General features: G+C 44.0%; 2 protein-coding genes across 5 annotated transcripts; one reads left to right on the forward strand and one right to left on the reverse strand.

Moving 5' to 3' along the window:
- Nucleotides 1-605: 605 nt before the first annotated feature.
- NSDHL (NAD(P) dependent 3-beta-hydroxysteroid dehydrogenase NSDHL) lies at nt 606-11,241 on the reverse strand. 4 transcript variants are annotated; one of them, XM_083372054.1, is made up of 9 exons: nt 11,024-11,241; nt 9,021-9,094; nt 8,275-8,436; nt 7,622-7,768; nt 5,585-5,713; nt 5,363-5,505; nt 3,935-4,037; nt 2,267-2,632; nt 606-1,144 (listed from the first exon to the last, which is right to left on the reverse strand). In XM_083372054.1, the coding sequence occupies exons 2-8, from the start codon at nt 9,039-9,041 to the stop codon at nt 2,300-2,302; spliced, it is 1,038 nt and encodes a 345-aa protein (XP_083228180.1). In that variant the 5' UTR covers nt 9,042-9,094; nt 11,024-11,241; the 3' UTR covers nt 606-1,144; nt 2,267-2,299. The 4 variants fall into 4 exon arrangements, with proteins under 4 accessions (XP_083228180.1, XP_083228177.1, XP_083228178.1 ...); XM_083372051.1 differs by lacking the exon at nt 606-1,144 and having other exon boundaries at nt 2,109-2,632; XM_083372052.1 differs by lacking the exons at nt 606-1,144; nt 11,024-11,241 and adding an exon at nt 10,583-10,672 and having other exon boundaries at nt 2,109-2,632.
- Nucleotides 11,242-11,498: 257 nt separating this feature from the next.
- Nucleotides 11,499-17,042, forward strand: CETN2 (centrin 2). The gene is made up of 5 exons (XM_083372061.1): nt 11,499-11,665; nt 13,523-13,681; nt 13,848-13,976; nt 15,102-15,239; nt 15,525-17,042. The coding sequence occupies exons 1-5, from the start codon at nt 11,663-11,665 to the stop codon at nt 15,612-15,614; spliced, it is 519 nt and encodes a 172-aa protein (XP_083228187.1). The 5' UTR covers nt 11,499-11,662; the 3' UTR covers nt 15,615-17,042.
- The last annotated feature ends 739 nt before the right edge of the window (nt 17,043-17,781 follow it).

A 17,781-nucleotide genomic window follows, 5' to 3' on the forward strand; every position in this document is an offset into this window, starting at 1 on the left:
GTCAGGTGATCACATGACCAGGGGCACTGCAACCGTCATAAATATGAGTCAGTTGCCAAGTATCTAAAATTTGATCACGTGACCAAGGGGATGCTGCAACAGTTGGGTGAAAAATGGGTCATAAGTCGCTTTTTTCTGTGGTGTCGCAACTTCAAACGCTCACTAAAGTTTGCAAGTCAAGGACTGCTGCATATAATTGCCTTCTGAAATGTACAGTCATAGTAGACAGAGGGACAACTTCAGCACTGCATGACTCGTTCCTTCTACATATAACCTTGAGTACCCTTTTACTGCCTCCTACCCACTCAGATCATGGTATCCCACTTGAGAGGACTGGATCTGCTTACTGCAGATCTCTGCAACGGTGGAATCTTGTCCCTTGCCTTTTTCAGACGTTTAGCAATGCCGAGGGACATTTCCCACCAACACAGAGATATTACACATTCTTCAAAACAAAAGCCAAGCCTCATCTGAAGATATTACACATTCTTCAAAACAAAAGCCAAGCCTCATCTGAACCCTTTCTGCATAAGGGTGTGCCAACAAGCGTGCATTGCAAGGGTCGTGAGTCATTAGAGAAGGCGGAAAGGAATTCTACGCATCACATTGCCCCTCTCGTCCCATTTTGGCTCTCCTTTGACCAGTTCTAGCTTTACTTAGACTTGTTGGTTGCCAACTCCAGTAGACTCCAGTTATCAGCTTAAGCGTGGACCTTCGAAGCTTGGAGGGATAAGAGAATAACAGAGATGGAATGGACCTGGGAGATCTTCTAGTCCAACCCCCTGCTCAAGCAAGAGATCCTATGCCATTTCAGACAAATGCCTATCCAGTCTCTTCTTAAAAGCCTCCAGTGATGAAGCACCTACAACTTCTGAAGGCAAGCTGTTCCACTGGTTTATTGTTCTGTCAGGAAATTTCTCCTTAGTTCTAGATTTTTTCTTTCCTCAGCTAGTTTCCATCTATTGCTTGTTGTTTTGCCTTCTGGTGCTTTGGGAAATAGGGTGACTGCTTCTTCTTTGTGGCAGCCTTTCAAATATTGGAACACTCAAGCTGGGGAGATACGTCTTCAGGTTCGGTAACTTCCAGCAACTCCACCAGTCACAAGGAGCACAAATACTCTTAATACTCACATCTTAATCCGTACCTATGTGATTTATGTGATTTGAGATAGTGTAAAAAATATTTTAGTTGATAACAAAACTAAACAGTCCCCCCCATCTTATTATAAGGATAAGCTCCTCCCCCTACAAATTAGCAAGTAGATTTCATCAGAAACCCCTCACTGTACATCAGCGAAGATTCTCAGTTATCCAGGTAAAATTGCCTGAAAACTGAGTCATGAGTTATCAATCCAGTTGTCATGACTCAACTTACAGAATCTACTGTACATTTCATAATGCAGAATATATATATGGGGTTAAAGGTTGAATTGTGGATTTCTGGGTGTTTTCTGACCTCCTCTTCTGCAGACGTTTCATTACCAAGCTAGGTAGCGTCATCAGTGCACGGAGGTGGTTGGCAGTGTTTGCTGGCTGTTTATTTGTGATGGATGATCCTATCTTGATTGGGTGGGATTTTTAAAGTTCTTTGATGTCTCCTATTTATCTGGGTGTTGATTAATAGGTATGAGATAAGAAAGGATGTGTTTAGGTCAGGTTGCTCATAGCCAACCAGCACCAGATGAAAAATAATGAACTATCTGTAAAAAGAGAAGCAAGCCCAAAGAATACCAAGAATCCAACAAGCTTCAAAAAATAACAGACTCTGGACAAAGTCTAGAACATGGTTGTCCCACCTTGGCAATTTTAAAGACCTGTGGACTAACTCCCGGAATTCTCCAGCAAGCCATGTTGGCTGGGGAATTCTGGAAGTTGATGTCCACAAGTCTTAAGGTTGCCAAGTACTGGACATCCTTGGACCAGACATTTCCGTTTCTCCTCAGTCCAAGCACCTGTTTCCTCCTTTTGCAATGGCAAAACCCAAAGCAAGATAGTTCCCACCTCTCACCCTTAAACCCGAAAATCTATGTCCCAAAAGCGACAACGTTGAAAAGGAAGATAGTAGATCAAGCAGAAATCCCACAAAACCAATGCACCTTTACAAAAGGCTTTTTATCAAAAGATGCACCCTGTCCAAACATGGGTCATCCTGGGCCAGCAGATACTCTGGAGACATTGAAGTATTTCAACCTCAGACATCGTTCCAAAGTGGGACTTTTCCCCCATGGCAGATAAGACTGAAGGGAAAGACCAATCAGGGAACCTACGCAGAATCCATGGTTTGGTCGGAGTTCAGACCATCACGTGGTCCTGTGGAGATGAGAATAACTCTGGATGGTCCTTGCAATGGCTTCATCCAGGCGAACCACCGGCTTGTAGCCCATGTCCCGTTTGGCCCGCTCACAGCTGTAGTAATGGAAAGTCCCAGCGAGGGCAACCCTCATGGGAGTGAAGGTGGGGTGAACGGTAACCAGGGGACTCAACAGCAGCAGAAGCAGGGAGAAGAGAAGGGCTAAATAATAGGCTAGCCAGTAAGGGATGTGGTATCTGGGAGGATCATAGTGCAGGCCAGTGAGGATGCGAGACAAAAATTCCCAAAAGGGAATGGGCTCATCGTTTGTGATGTGAAAAGCCTGCAAGACAAAACCAGGAGAAGGATGGGAGTTAAATCAACTAATCACACCACAAACACGCCCAGCCACATCAGGGAGAAGATCAGACAATCAGTACAAGGTAATTACATCTTTGACCTACATCTCAGCTTTCCTTTAGGAGCTAAAGGAGGCACCCACAGAAGTCTCTCCTCCAATTTTCTCACCCAGCGCTTCCCCCTGAGGCAGGTGGGGCCAACTACGGACCTCTTCTAAGCTTAGCACTTAAGTGCTACGTCCCGTTGGGCCTTCTGCCTTAGACCAGGGACAGGCAAACTTTCTTCAATCAACGACACAAAAATCTAAGCAATTCAACTTTATCCTGTTGGGATTGAGCCGCACTAAGGCTCACTTGCGGAAACGTGTAGATGGTCTTGTGAGAGACATCAAAGATAACCTGGAAGGCTTCCTGCTGTTGGTCCTTGTTACGCTAAGAACGTTAAGGGCAGCTTCATCCCCCACAATGACAAACATTCAGCCCAATTATTTTAGCCTTTTCTGTTTGGCAAGGTCAGGGATAGGCAAGCTCGGCTCTTTTAGGACTCGTGGACTTCAACTCCCAGAATTCCTGAGCCAGCATGGCTCTGCTTGGAAACCTCTCCCTTTCTCCTCAGCATGGCTGGCTCAGGAATTCTGGGAGTTGAAGTCCATGAGTCCTAAAAGAGCTGAGCTTGCCTACCCCTGGGCAAGGTCAAAGCCGCACTTGGTAAGAACGTGCAGAATTTCCTCTCAGAGGTACATCTGGCTAGAAAACTTCATAAAGGTCTTTAGCCTTTGTCTTAAGAGGAAACTCTGAAACATTGCAGGAGAAGTGAAGGAGCGCATGAAGTTTCAATCTTTCATGATGGTTCAGACAGTATTTTTAACTGTATTTTTGGGAAAACTTTCCTGCAAGACAAACTCCGGATCACCACACGGCTATGTCCATTTTGATTATTATTATTTTTGTTTTTGGCGTCCGTGAAGAAATGGCTTGTACTGCTTTCTTACAAGAAGTTTTTCTGGCTTCACAGACGTAGCTTATTTTCCTGAAATTGTCCAGCGATTCTCTCTGGGAGTTGAAGTCCACGAGTCATAAAAGAGCCAAGGTTGCCTACCCCTGCTCTAGGAGAATTTTCTTTGTTTGTTCACACTTCCATTTCTTTGGTTTACATTTTCCTCCGCTCCTTTTGCCCTTCTCCTTGTTTCGTTTTTGAAAGAGGGGTCCTTGAGTTTAAAAAAAAACAAAACACCAAGCTGCTTGCTCAAAGTCTAAGCTTCAAGGCAACGATGGGGTGGCCTTACCTTTCCACACAGCGGAGAATCCTTTTGAAGCTGCTCTGCTGCCAGGATGTGCCCATGGACCACATTTTCCACATAGGTAAAATCCACCAAATTCTTCCCGTTGCTGTGCAGAAAAAGAGTCCAAGCAACAATAAAATGCGTGAGCCAAACTATAAAACACGGAGGGGGGGGGGATCCAATCTGGATGCAACATTACTTGCATAAGCGCCATTAACAAATAACTCATTGATGCTTTAGGCAGTATTAAACCCATCTATTAAACGATCTACAAGTTCTACAGGGATTGTGAGAGAACAGAAGCGAGATCATTAGTGAGTTTAATGAGAGAAGCAAGCTTTTTTTTTGCTCTGCATGGTTTTAGAGAAAAGGGACTTCTTAATTTTCCTGCTTTAAATGGGAGATGAGATTCTTTTAGCTAACCCTAGGGGAATTGTCTTTCTTTGTTTCACGCTTCTGTTTCTTTGGTTTGCATTTTCCTTCATTCCTTTTCCCTTATTTCGTAAGCTGACAACTCGGACATTATCATTTTATTTTATTTTTAAAAGGATACTTTTTAAGAGAGCAGTTTCTGAGTATGGGATAAAGAACACAATTAAGCGAATAACAGTAACAGCATTGTGACGAGCGAGTCATAACAAATCACCAAACCTTACACCATAAAATGATGAAAACTATTGGCAATAATCTTATCCCTAAACAGAGGGGTAGAAAATTAAGGATAATTAAAAAAAAACTTGTTAAAAGCCACCACAGCAAAATAGAAAGCAACTAAGAATAAATGAGTCATTGGCCATGTATTATTTCAGTTGGGAAAGACTTCAGAGGTGCAAGCTGTAGCCAAAACATTCCTTGTGCAATACATAAGGCAAAGTATTTCAAAGCAAAGGCAATTATTTCTGGATTCAGGTGCGCTTTCCAGATGAGCAAATGTTGCAAGAACCACAAACAGAATCAACTTGCACTAGTGAAAATTACAAGGAGCTCAGGGTTGAACTTTGCGGTGCTTGCTTTTCTGTCATTAACAGCCACGGTGCATCGTATGTGCAGGATTATGCCAGAGTTCTCCAAGCACGGACTAAGTTTAGGACTTATGGACTTCAATCCTCATAATTCCAGGCAGGGGAATCCTAGGAGTTGAAATCCACAAATCTTGAAGTTCCCAAGTTTGGAGACTCCCGACTTATGCAATTTGCTGGGTTTTTATAACAGCCTTGATTTTTTTTTGATCAGACATGGGTTCCTGCCTATCTGGGGTGTTGGTTAATAAGTATGTGTTGAAGATACGTTTAATAAGTATGTGTTGAAGAATATGTTTAAGGCTGTTCACTTCCATATGCACTGACGAGGTTACCTAGCTTGGTCATGAAATATCTCCAGAAGAAAAAGCTGAAAGAACACGAGGAAGATTGTAGATGCAACTTGATTTACCCAATGATGACTTTCATCTTGCCACTCTTGGCTGCCTGGATGAGAACCGGAACCAGCTGAGGGTCCCGAGGTCCAAATATGCCATGTGGACGGATAGCGGTGGTGAAGAAATTCTTCTCCGGGTCACTGGCTTTTAGCACCTCCTAAACGTAAGGAAAGAAAAAGCCTGTGTAGATCCACCAAGAGCAAAACGAAGCATCATTAACCACAAAAGATCCAGACCTTCTCCTGCAGAATCTTTGTTTCTGTATAGTAATCAATGGGTTTCTTGGCATAAGGGAGATCTTCCGTTCCATTCTTGATGTCCGTACCTTCAAAGACAACGCTGGCACTGCTGGTCAACACCAGTTTCTGCCAAAGGAAAAACATCCAGGGAGTTATTGAAACACACTGACCGCCAGATCAAGTTAGAGCAATGCAAGATCCTTGCTGGATCCAAGTGAATAGCTGGCCTTCTTCTCTATCTGTAGAAGTAGTTCTTGAATATTTATTTATTTGGATTTATATTTGGAATATAAACAGCTACTTCTGAAAAGTCTACCAGGAGGGCTTTGATGAAGGTTGAAGCTGTCTTCTAATACTGCATTTCACCAAAAGCTAACATAATCCTAGGTTGTATAAACAAGACGCATAGAATCAAGATCACGCAAGGTATTAGTACTGCTTTATAAAGCCCTAGTAAGACCACACCCGGAATACTGCAGCCAATTTTGGTCATCATATCACAAAAAAGATGTTGAGAGTTTGGAAAAAATTCAGAGAAGAGCAAAGGCCTGGAGACTAAAACGTACGAAGAACGGCTGCAGGACTTGGGAGTCTAAAGAAAAGAAGAAGTAGGGGAGACATGATAGCAGTCTTCCAGTATTTGAGAGGCTGCCACCAAGAAGAGCGGGGTCATGTTATTCTCCAAAGCAGGGCTTTTCAACCAGCGGTACGGGTACCACCTGTGGTACATTGGCACCTGGCAGGTGGTACGCGACCATCCTAGAAAAGTGGTAGTGGGGGAGGGGAATGGCAGCACCACACAAGCCTGAGCGGTAGATGTCTGGAGCTGCAGGGCAGTCGGGGCTCAGTGGAAGTGCCAGGATCAGCGCCATGCTCCAGCTGGAGCTTGGTGCTAATCCCGGGTGCTTCTGCTGAACCCAGAAAAGCGCCGATCAGCTGGAATGTTGCAGCATCTCCAGAGTCTCGTGATTTACATTCAGATGCTAGGCAACTGATTCGTATTTATGATGGTCACAGTGTCCCAGGGTCATGTGAAGTGACCAAAACATGCTGCAACCACCCAGCCGGGGGGGGGGGGAAATAAAAACCAAACAACCCCCCACACACACACACACACTGCCAATCCTCAACAGAAATGCTCACAACAATGAAAACCTCGGACAGGAGGAAGAGCGCCACCGGGTGGGCAGGCAGGTGTCTTGCTCGGCTGTGGCTTGGGGGGCACCTTTTTCAGTGCCATTGTAACTTTGAACAGTCACTAAGTGATCTGTTGTAAGGCGAGGACTACCTGTACTTCATCACTTTTTTTCCTCTTTTTTTGGTCATCACGTTTTTGACACCTTGCTAGGCAACTGGTGGTAGTCGGATGTTGTCATATCCTAAAAGTGGTACAATGGGTGAAAAGGTTGAAAAGCCCCGAGCTAGACAGTCACTTGTCTGGAATGGTATAGGGTCTCCTGCTTAAGTGGGGGGCTGGACTAGAAGACCTCCAAGGTCGCTTCCAGCTCTATTCTATTCTATTCAATATAGTAACTGAAGACAGATTCCTTCTAAATAGCAGGTGACGCTCACCCTTTTCATTGCATTGGTGACTAAGGGAAAAAACAACTCAAGGGATTAGAAGAAAACTCTCCATAAAGACTCGGGGGTGGTGGGGGGGGTGAGGGAGCTTAGTTCTAAGGTGCTGGCCTAGCAACCAGGAGCCAGTGAGTTCTAGTTTTAGCCCAACTGATCTCATGGGGCTGTTGCGAGGAAAATAAAAGGCAGGAGCGTTGGGTATGTTCACCACCTTGAATTATCCATACCGGTAAAAATGGTGGTGGGATTAACAAAAAAAATGAATAACAACCACAATTGCAGTGAATTTCTTTTCTGTCTTAGGCCTCCTCTGAGACCTGTTCGAGTCCTCCAGAAACCCCTGAGAACTCACTTCAAAAAGCCCCATTCTAGACTGCTAAAGCTTCCAAGTTGGGAAGGAGCAGGCAGACACGTCTCGTCTGGGTTAACATTTTAAAATTCTTGTTCAAATCTTACTTGGACACCAGCTTCTTTACAAGCCTCAATGACCGTCTTGGTCCCCAAATAATTGACTCTGTAAAAAAGCTCTTTATTGTTGCTAGAAGGGGCAGGTGAGGCACAATGAAACACCACGGTCACACCTTGTAGAGCTGGGAGTAGATCCTGCAATGGAGAAGAAATACAGTCATAGAACTGGCGAGTTGCATCAGTCCTCTGAGTGAGGCCATCTCTGTTTGATGCCTGTGCAATTTCTACTTGAAGACCTCCAGAGAGTTAGAAGCAAGAATGTTGAAGAATCTGGAATTGAGTCCAAGGGCTATCCGGCTGAAAGATGCCACTTTAGAGGAACCTCTAAGATTGGAGCTAAAGAGGAAATTTCAATTATTCAGAGACTCTTAGATCTTTAAAGTATCTTACAGCAGAAATGAGAAATGTTGGAAGCAATTAGCACATGAGATGTAGGAAACGTTTGTCAAACTAGTATGCACAATTACAGCAGGCTCTCCTATCTTTGCAACATTCCCCAATATACAGGGTGGAAATTCCCAGAATTCCCATTGGTACTCCTAAACAGCCTTCATCAACTCCAGCAATAGGGCTTAAGATCAACAGACTTTATGTTGGCCATACACCTGAGCCATGTCAATCTACCTTAGTTTGTTCCTTACCTCTTTCTTGCAGAGATTGCCCAGGTAGAACTGCACCTTGCTGTTATCAAAGCCTTTGCGAATGTCAAACACATTGACCGAGTAGCCTTTTTCCACCAACTGCTCTACCAGATGTTGACCGAGAAATCCTGAGCCACCAATCACAGTGCATTTTTTACTAGCCTGTAAGAAGCAGATGCAAAGGGATCACAATCAGTGATTTTGCAAACACAGTGAGGGAGAAATGCTATTTTCCTTCTCAGAGAGCAAAGCTGAGAAGCAAAGAGTTGTTGTTGCAGGCCTAGCTCAGATTATTAGCTTCCAAATAAAATCCCAGAAATCATAACCAAGGATTTAGATCAGGAGGGACTAGCTGATCACTTAGTGCTCTGCAGGATCTTTCCACAGTTAGCTAGTGAAAACAAAAGCTACCTGTTTAAGAAATCAAGCTACCTGTGCAAAAATACCTAATCTGCAAATTCATAGGCTATCTTAAGTAGAAGACAATATGTAGTTGTCTCCACAGCAACATTTTGAACCAGGAGGACTGTCCTGTACTTTTTATTTCAAATGAAAGGGGTGGATCTCAAGGTCCTAGCCCAAACAAAGCAGATTCCAGGAGACTGACACCCCACCTGGAAGCCAGGTAAGAGAAAATATGGCATTCACTGAGAAAAACACAAGTATCAGAGTAGTGCTTCCTGTATGGAAATAAAAGCAGATCCCCACACACAAAAAAGGTATTTTGCAGAAATAAACTAACTTACCGGCCTCAAATGCGTGCCCATCTTGTCCAAATATTTCTCAGGAACGGAGGGGCAATTCTCCAGTTCTTTTCTTGCTGTAGCCAAAGGACAGAAAAAGTTAATCAGAACCCTCCCATTTCCACCACCCCTAAAATTAGATTGCAACCTAACTTTCTAACAGCCAAATGTTTACCTCTCTTTATTAATCAGTTAAGATGAGCAACTGAAGTTTCCCTTACCCTGATCTCAGCATAGGTCCTGCAGATAAAATTGCTGGGGGGGGGGAAGACACTCTACCTTTGCAACCCCTCTGAGAGCATTAAAAATTAAACTGTTCAATAGCCTTTGTAAAAGGAAAAAAACAGCCATTCTAAAAAAAAAAGATTTAAGGAAACAGTTTACTGTACAGTTTACTCTTGCCATATAGAAATATTGTGTTTAAATGTGGAAGATTTACCCACTATTACTAATACCAACTGTAGCACCACTTGGACACCACTGGCAAGGTCCCCAACAGACAATTGCAAAAGTAGGTTTATTTAGAACAGTTTATATCCTGCAAATAATACTTTGAACACATCAAACAGTAGCTGCCTATCCCAGGTCCTTGGAAAAGACCCCATAGGTAGGTGAACAGGCCAAATTCAGTCTAAGCATCTGGCTCACTGTGCAAACAATCATAACTGTCTCGAAGGTGCTTTTTTTAAAAAAGGTAACTGGGCTATGTTTTTTTCCCCTTTTATTTTCAAAAGTTGCCTTTTGAAAAAACACCTTTGACACAACCATGACCTGGATAACCGAGAATCTCAATAATAATAATAATAATAATAATAATAATAATAATAATAATAATAATAATAATAATAATAATAATAATAATAATAATTTTTATACCACCCTTCTCCCGAAGGACTCAGGGCGGTGTACAGGGCAATACAATAAAATACAATATATAAAAATTAAAAGAAATATTAAATACAATAGCCCAATTCAGTAGATTAATACAAGACGTTAAAATACGCCTAAACCATAGACAACCAACCATAATAATAATAACAACAACAATTGACTGGACAGCCATTTGTCTGAAATGGTATGGTTTCCTGCCTGAGCAAGGGGTTGGACTAGATGACCTTCCAAGATCCCTTCCAACTTTATTATTATAATAAAATTTATGTCACCCATCTGCCAGGAGCTCTGGACAGTTTACAAAGGGCCAGACATGACATGTTAGTAAATATCAAAGAGATGTAACAATGCTCTGTGTTATCAATTCACTAGTCTAATAAGCCATCTCCATAACTGGCTTCTTTTTAAAGAAAATGGAATATTTATCAGTTAAATCCCTTAGAGTCACTTCAGTAGAGAGGTGGGTAACATACAAATTTAATAAATAAAATACATCACAGCTAGAAGAATCCCTTGTCATCTCCATCACCTCATCTGGAAACTAATCAAGGAGAGAAGCAACCTAGGAGAAACTTCCTGACAATGAGAACAATTAACCAGTGGAACAACCTGCCTCCAGAAGCGGTGAATGCTCCAACACTGGGGCTGCCACAAAGAAGAGGAGTTCAACTTACTTTCCAAAGCGCCTGAAGGAGGACAAGAAGCAACGGATGGAAACTAATCAAGGAGAGAAGCAACCTAGAACTAAGGAGAAACTTCCTGACAGTGAGAACAATTAACCAGTGGAACAACCTGCCTCCAGAAGCTGCAAATGCTCCAACACTGGAAGTTTTAAGAAGAGACTGGCCAGCCATTTGTCTGAAATGGGATAGGGCAGGGGTCTTCAAACTTGGCCCTTTTATGACTTGTGGACTTCAACTCCCAGAATTCCTCAGCCAGCAAAGCTGGCTGAGGAATTCTGGGAGTTGAAGTCCACAAGTCATAAAAGGGCCAAGTTTGAAGACCCCTGGTATAGGGTTTCCTGCCTGAGCAGGGGGTTGGACTAGATGACCTCCAAGGTCCCTTCCAACTTTATTATTTATTATTTATTTATCTCCATCCCCGTCATCCCTCACCTGCTTTTCTCAAAGCTGCCAAGGTGTTCCTCCCTCTCGTTTAAAAAAAAGAAAAGGATATCCCAGGTTTCACGGCGAGGCAAAGCAGCCTAGCCAAAATCGAGGACCAGGACAAGGGATCTGAAGCCGCCCGCCGATCTCCCTGCCCAGGAATCCAAAGCAGAAGCGATCCAAAGAAGAGATCCCAAGAAAGCCCACCCAGCAGGCTCCCATTCACCCCCAACAGCCACGCCCCCTTTGCTTTTATAGCCCTTGGCAGGCAGACCACGCCCAGCCCCGAGCTTCTCCAATCCAATCCTGGGGCAGCGCTCGGCTCCTCCCTCTCCTTCGACCCCACCCCCTAGGGTGAACATCTGCCCAGAGTGGCGAGGCTCGCCCAATTGGCTCTTCCCGCCTTTGTGGCCAATCGGGTCCTCTCCCCGCCGAAGTCGGCTCCACCCCGCCTTCCGCCGTCGCCACCAATCACCTCCCAGCGCGGCGAGCGCGCGCCGCGCCGCCCGGCCAATAGCGAGGGCGGCTGTCCCGAGGTCGGCGCGTAGCGAGAGGAGCCAATCGGAAGGCGCGACCGTGAGCGTCCGGCTGCTGGGCGACGGTTGAGCTCTGGCTGTTTTCCCGACGGGACCGGCGCCGCTTCGGGGGATGGTCAGTGGGGTGGGGGATCGCGGCCGGGGAAGGCAGTTAGGCGGGTGGGCAGAAGGCGGCGGCCGTGCCGGCGAAGCCAAGCGAGGCCCGAGTTAGCCAAAACCAGGGTTAACGGCCTGGATTCGCACCCGTTCCCTATGCTAATGTATGCAAATGAGCCAGCTGGGGCCTTCTTGCGCCTCCGAAGCGGATCTTGCGCCGCTTTTGCAGGATCGGGAGGCGGGAGCCTCTCCCCGCCCGCCTTCCCGGCCACTTGCTCTACTCGGCGGCCCCAGCCCGGGCTTCCCGCTTCCCGTGCACGTGTGAACTCTCCGAGGAACACGCGGTGGTGGGTGGAATCGTGCCTTGAAACTCCAGTTCGGAGTTTCGGCGGGGGTGGGGTTGGGGTTGGGGAAACGTGTTGTAAGCTCAAGACCGGGGTAAATGGACGCTGGAAAGGAGACCACCCAGTGATCCCAAGGGGGACAGGCAGACTAGACTGGAAAGTCCAATAAACGTTGGCCAGGCGTTCCCGTTGCCAGGAGACGACCACAACCCTGCCATCTCTGGGAAGGCTGTTCTTGACCAAAAAAAGAGAGCATCTTACCTATAGAAAAGTAGCACTTGGGGGGCGGGGGGGGGGGGTAGCCGGACCATTTGCTTTCCTTGATTTACCGCTTTTCTGATTGGAGGCAGTTTTTTTTTGTTTAACCCTGTTGAATGATGTGAGTACAAGTTGTCCTCAACTTACAACCACGATTCAGCCCAGAAGCTCTGTGGCTAAGTGAGACACTTGTTAAATGGATTTTGCCCCATTTTGCGACTCCTCTGGCCACATTTGTTAAGTGGATCGCTGCAGTAGTTAACTTAGTCACACATGGTGGTTAAGTGAATCTGGCCTCCCCCCCTTGACTTGGCGTGTGGGAAGGTTGCAAAAGGAGATCCCATGACTCCGGGACCCTGCAACCGTCATAAGCGTGGACCAGTTGCCAAGCGTCTGAATATTGATCACATGACCGTGTGGATGCTGCAACGGTTGTTAAGTGGGGGGGAAATGGTCAAGTCACTTTCCAGTACTGTTGTAACTTCGAACGGTCACTAAATGAATTGTTATAAGTTGAGGACTACCTGTATACTGTCAAGTAATAACAATTGTCTGTGGGATATGGTCAAAAAAGTCAAGATGATGGCCATGCTTTTGCGATCAAAGCTCCCTCTCTTTTATGCACCATCGTTAATCATCTTGATTATTTTGACTAGATTGAGGACAACCTTGAATGCAGCCCCAATAGATCAGTGCTGGTATATGTTGACTTTTTTTTAAAAAAAATGTTCCGGACGATAGGATCAGTGCATCAACGTTTTCCATTTTAGGTTGCAACCATAATGCTTTTTTCCCCTTAGAATAAACACTAATAAAATTGGTGATATTTTTAAAACTTGGGAAATACAATATGAACACAGTGTCATTTTAATCATAAGGTTAAGCTTTTTGAAGGAATATCTTTAAGAATAATATCTCCTACGCAACTATAACCAGATATGTATGAATTGGGTGAAGGAAACCAGGGTGTTCCTAGACCAAATACATAAATAAACCTATTTGATTTAGGATGTGTTCAAAAAATAATAATTCAAGACTTGCATCACATCTGCAGTGTGGTGCATCTCTTCACATTCTGTAAATTGGAATTTTTATTTCCTTTTTTTTTAAAAAAGAGTAATTTAGCCATTGGGACCTCAGAGGCAGCAGTGTTTGAAACTCTTCTTCAAAGTCGGGCCAGGCTCTCTGGAATAGTCAGAAGTGAAACCCACTAGAGAGCTAAAACTGGGTTACATCTTTTCATATTCTCTTCTGCCTTTCATCCATGCTCTCAGGCCTCCAGCTTTAAGAAAACGTCCCTTGGAGCTGCAGCTCAGAGGAAGAAGACAGCTCCCAAAACCGAACTCACCGAAGAGCAGAAGCAAGAGATTCGGGAGGCCTTTGATCTCTTTGACACCGATGGGACTGGCAACATCGACGTAAAAGAGCTGAAGGCAAGCTACCAAATACCACCGAGGTGCTTTCGTTACCTGAGAGCCGACTCCATTCGTGGGCCTTGCAAAGAGATCTGTAATTTTAGTCGGAGCATCGTAGGACCGGAAGGGACCTGGCAGGTCTTCTAGTCCAATCTTATCTCGGCCTCTTTTTATTTGTTTTCAGGTCGCCATGAGGGCCCTTGGGTTTGAGCCCAAGAAAGACGAGATCAAGAAAATGATCCTCGAGATTGATAAGGAAGGGACAGGAAAGATTACCTTCAGTGACTTCCTAGGAGTGATGACCCAGAAGATGGTACGTTGTGCTGGCCACAGAGACAGACTCTGGTTTTACGCTGCAATTCTCAGAAAGGTTGAAAGCCATCTGGGATTTCTCGGGGTAGCGTTCCATCGTTAACTCCAGATATCATACTGGGAGTGGTAGAACGATGCAACTTTTGAGGCAGACTGGAAAAGAATGAAAATTAAAGTCTTTTCTGTCAACAGCTCTTCAAAAATCTTGTTCTGATTGGGTGATGAGGATGTGTTATTGTATGTAAGCACGAAAAGCCATCTCTGGCGGAATCCTCTTTGAGGATTAAAATAGCAATAGCACTTAGACTTATATAGTGCTTTTCAGCCCTCTCTAAGCAGCTTACAGAGTCAGCATATTTTATTTATTTTATTTTATTTTAATTCCATTTATATCCCGCCCTTCTGCGAAGACTCAGGGCGGCTTACAAGCTTAGCAGTAGCCTTCATTCTATGTATATGCCTGCTTATTAGGGCTTTCACACACACCCCAAGCGGCATTATTACAAAGTCAGCTTAATTGCCCCCGACAATCTGGGTCCTCATTTTACCTACCTCGGAAGGATGGAAGGCTGAGTCAACCTTGAGCCTGGTGGGACGCGAACCTGCACTAATTGCAGGCAGCTGGTGTTACTTAAGGAGACATTAGCCCACTGCTCCACCAAGACTCGTTATTGGCCCCAACAATCTGGGTCCTCAAAAGGAATGAAGGCTGAGTCAACCTAGAGCCCCATCAGGATTGAACCCTAGACTGTGGGCAAAGTTAGCCTGCAATACTGCATTCTAGCCACTGCACCACCAGGGTTCCTAATAGCAATAGCACTTAGACTTATATATCGCTCCACAGTGCTTCATAGCCCTCTCTAAGCAGCTTACAGAGTCAGCCTATTGTCCCCAACAATCTGGGTCCTCATTTTACTGACCTCGGAAGGATGGAAGGCTCTGAGTCAACCTTGAGCCGGTCAGGATCGAACTCCTGGCATTAGGGCAGAGTCAGCCTGCAATACTACCGCATTCTAACCACCGCGTCATTATGGCTCATAGCTCTCTGCAGCTTTACCCCAGTTTTTTTTTTGTTTCACGTTGTTTAACGTGTCTGAAGGCTTGCTCTTTTTTTTTCTTTTTGAAGGCTGAAAAAGATTCAAAAGAAGAAATTCTGAAAGCTTTTAAGCTCTTCGATGACGACGACACAGGCAAAATCTCTTTCAAAAACCTGAAACGCGTGGCCAAAGAACTGGGGGAGAACCTTACCGACGAGGAGCTTCAGGTTGGAAATTAACGTTGACCTGTTTACGAAGCGATTGTATAAACGGTGACGTTCAGCTCGTTTTAAATAAAGCTGAAGTCTGGTAAACGAACAAGCGGGAATGCATGAGTGGGAAAAAGGATCAATCAAACCTCAACCGGTGGACAAAGCTGATCATGTTGAGGTCATGATTGGAACGAGTAAGAAGCTCTTTGAACCAAGCGTTTGAAGTCGTCTTTTGTTTCCATAGACCCGCTCTTAGCTCACTAGATTTTTATTTTATTTATTTTTTTGCTTTTGCTGCAGGAGATGATTGATGAAGCCGATCGAGACGGAGATGGGGAAGTCAATGAGCAGGAGTTTCTGCGGATCATGAAGAAAACCAGCTTGTACTGAGACGCTTGGTCCACACCGTGACTTCATTTGTTGCCTCCTGTTGCCTGACTTCAGTCTCAGCAGGTCCTCTTGGAAAGAGATGGAACAGCAGCCCGAATTTCATAAACGTTGTGAGCCACTTACAGTTCTTTTTCTTTGTGTAGATCCCAGCCACACCTGCTGACTCCCAGCCCATCCTTCGGTGATGTATGCAGCAGAAAATGTGAGGCCTGATGGCTTAAATTACAGTTTGAAGGAAGTGGTGTTATTTCTACCTAGGATGCATGTGAGAGCGGGACTTTGAATTTCCATACTGAGAAATTAACCTTTCTCTTTTAAAATAATTGTTGCAAAGAAGCGGAAACTCTTTATTATTTGGGTGTTTAGTCAAGAAGAAAACAGTTCCAGGAAGGAAATAGTTCTGCTGCAGCTCCTGCATTTGATTCTTCACTCTCTGTTCTTGTCATTTACGAAAGGGGCCTGATTCTGGTTGTAAATATTCAGACGTAGTGCCTGCCTTATCTAAATGCTGATATAAAGATACTGTGCTTTTCTTTCCCCCTCTCCACCAGAAAAAAAGCACTGAACGTAAATGGATATAACTTTTGTACCAGAACTGATTGGAAGGAACTTGTAATAAGGTTTTTTTTTCTAAACATGGCTTGTGTTGTTAGTTGTGAAAAGTAAAGCTGAGATCACGTTTTATGACAGCAAAGTTGTCTGGGTTTTTTTTATTGTGCAGAGGACTATTTTTAATTTTTCATTTATATAGTTTTCCCCGCATAAAAACGCTAAAGAGTTTTTTGCCGGGTGGAAACAAAAATAGGAGGGGGAAATCAAGTCTGTAAATATTATCCGTCGGGCATGAAGGGTCAGGTCCACGTGCGAAGATTCAGTTAAAACAGTTTTATTGCAAACAATTAAGGGCGGGCCACTGAAATGCCATTCAACCAAAAGTTTATACTTCATGCAGTTCAACAGGGCAAGAGAGATGGAAGGCAACCCATTTCTGAGGAACGTGTCTCCGTGTCTGTGTCTTTTTCAAACCATTTTATAATTTAATAAGGACGGGCATTCCCGTAAAATCACCGCTCAATTCTTTTTATTTTCTGCCTTATAATCTCAAGAGGTGCCACTAGAGAGCACTGTTGGAAATATTTTTCCTTGAAAGAAAAGAACAAAAAAAACATTTAGGCAATGATTTTAGATACCTGTTAACATTCAGCTGCACACAGCTTATTTTTGAATAAATAAGCACAGGATCTCATAATTACTTGTCCTTCCTCTTTTCTACCTTAAAACCACATCAGTAAGTATGTAGCCTCTAAGGGTGTAGGTGTGTGTGTGAAGAATTTAAGCGTTTGCGCAAATTTTAAGACGGGTGCAGATTTCCAACGAAAGCAGAAGATTTTAAATCAGCAGCTCCACCAACGTATCTTGCTGTATGGAAAACTTTACTGTATAGAAAATTGGTAACGCCTTGCAAACATGACAGGAACCAACGTCAAAAGCAAAGGCAGATGGGCAGTTCTTAAAATACGATAAATAAAATAAAATTCTTAAGTAAATAAATATCAGAAAATGGGAATTTGTTAAAATTGGCAGCTCCTTACTGCAGTTTTTAATGGTTAAATTCCATTTTATTGCAGAACAGCTGTTTTTTTAACTTAAAAGATGCGATAAGAAATGTTTTTACACAAATGAATAAAGTGCCCTGGTTAGGGTTTGCTCAGAATGGCTACTATTGAGGGATTTAATTCAGCCATATATAAAAGACCATAGATTTTTGTCCCCTGGTATATATGACTGTAACTCGACAATGGATCTCAGCCTAACCACAGAGTTAAAGCATAAACATATATTTTCAATCTTGGAAGAATTTCTGAAGGCTGATGATCCCGGGAAAAAAACAAGCCTGCATTCTTTCCCAAAAAAAGGAGCCCTTACTATTAAGTGATAGGTAGTTACTCCATAAATGGGACGTGGTGGCTCAGTGAGTTAGGACGCTGAGCTTGTCGATCAGATGGTCGGCAGTTTGGCGGGTCGAATCCCAAGTGCCGCGTAACAGAGTGAGCACCTGTTACTCGTCCCAGCTTCTGCCAACCTAGCAGTTCGAAAGCACGTAAAAAAAATGCAAGTAGAAAAATAGGGACCACTACAGTGGGAAGTTAACAGCGTTCTGTGCGCC

Source organism: Vipera ursinii (assembly GCF_947247035.1).
Source record: "Vipera ursinii genome assembly, chromosome: 12".
NCBI lineage: Eukaryota > Metazoa > Chordata > Lepidosauria > Squamata > Viperidae > Vipera > Vipera ursinii.

Excerpts from the sequence above, each read along its gene's own strand:
- NSDHL (XM_083372054.1), bottom strand. The coding sequence starts at position 9,041 with ATGGGCACGCATTTGAGGCCG. Across the intron at positions 5,506-5,584 it reads CAAAGATTCTGCAGGAGAAG|GAGGTGCTAAAAGCCAGTGA; the intron begins GTCTGGATCTTT and ends CCTTACGTTTAG. Across the intron at positions 4,038-5,362 it reads AAGATGAAAGTCATCATTGG|CAACGGGAAGAATTTGGTGG; the intron begins GTAAATCAAGTT and ends TTTTCTGCACAG.
- CETN2 (XM_083372061.1), top strand. Across the intron at positions 13,682-13,847 it reads TCGACGTAAAAGAGCTGAAG|GTCGCCATGAGGGCCCTTGG; the intron begins GCAAGCTACCAA and ends ATTTGTTTTCAG. Across the intron at positions 13,977-15,101 it reads GAGTGATGACCCAGAAGATG|GCTGAAAAAGATTCAAAAGA; the intron begins GTACGTTGTGCT and ends TTCTTTTTGAAG.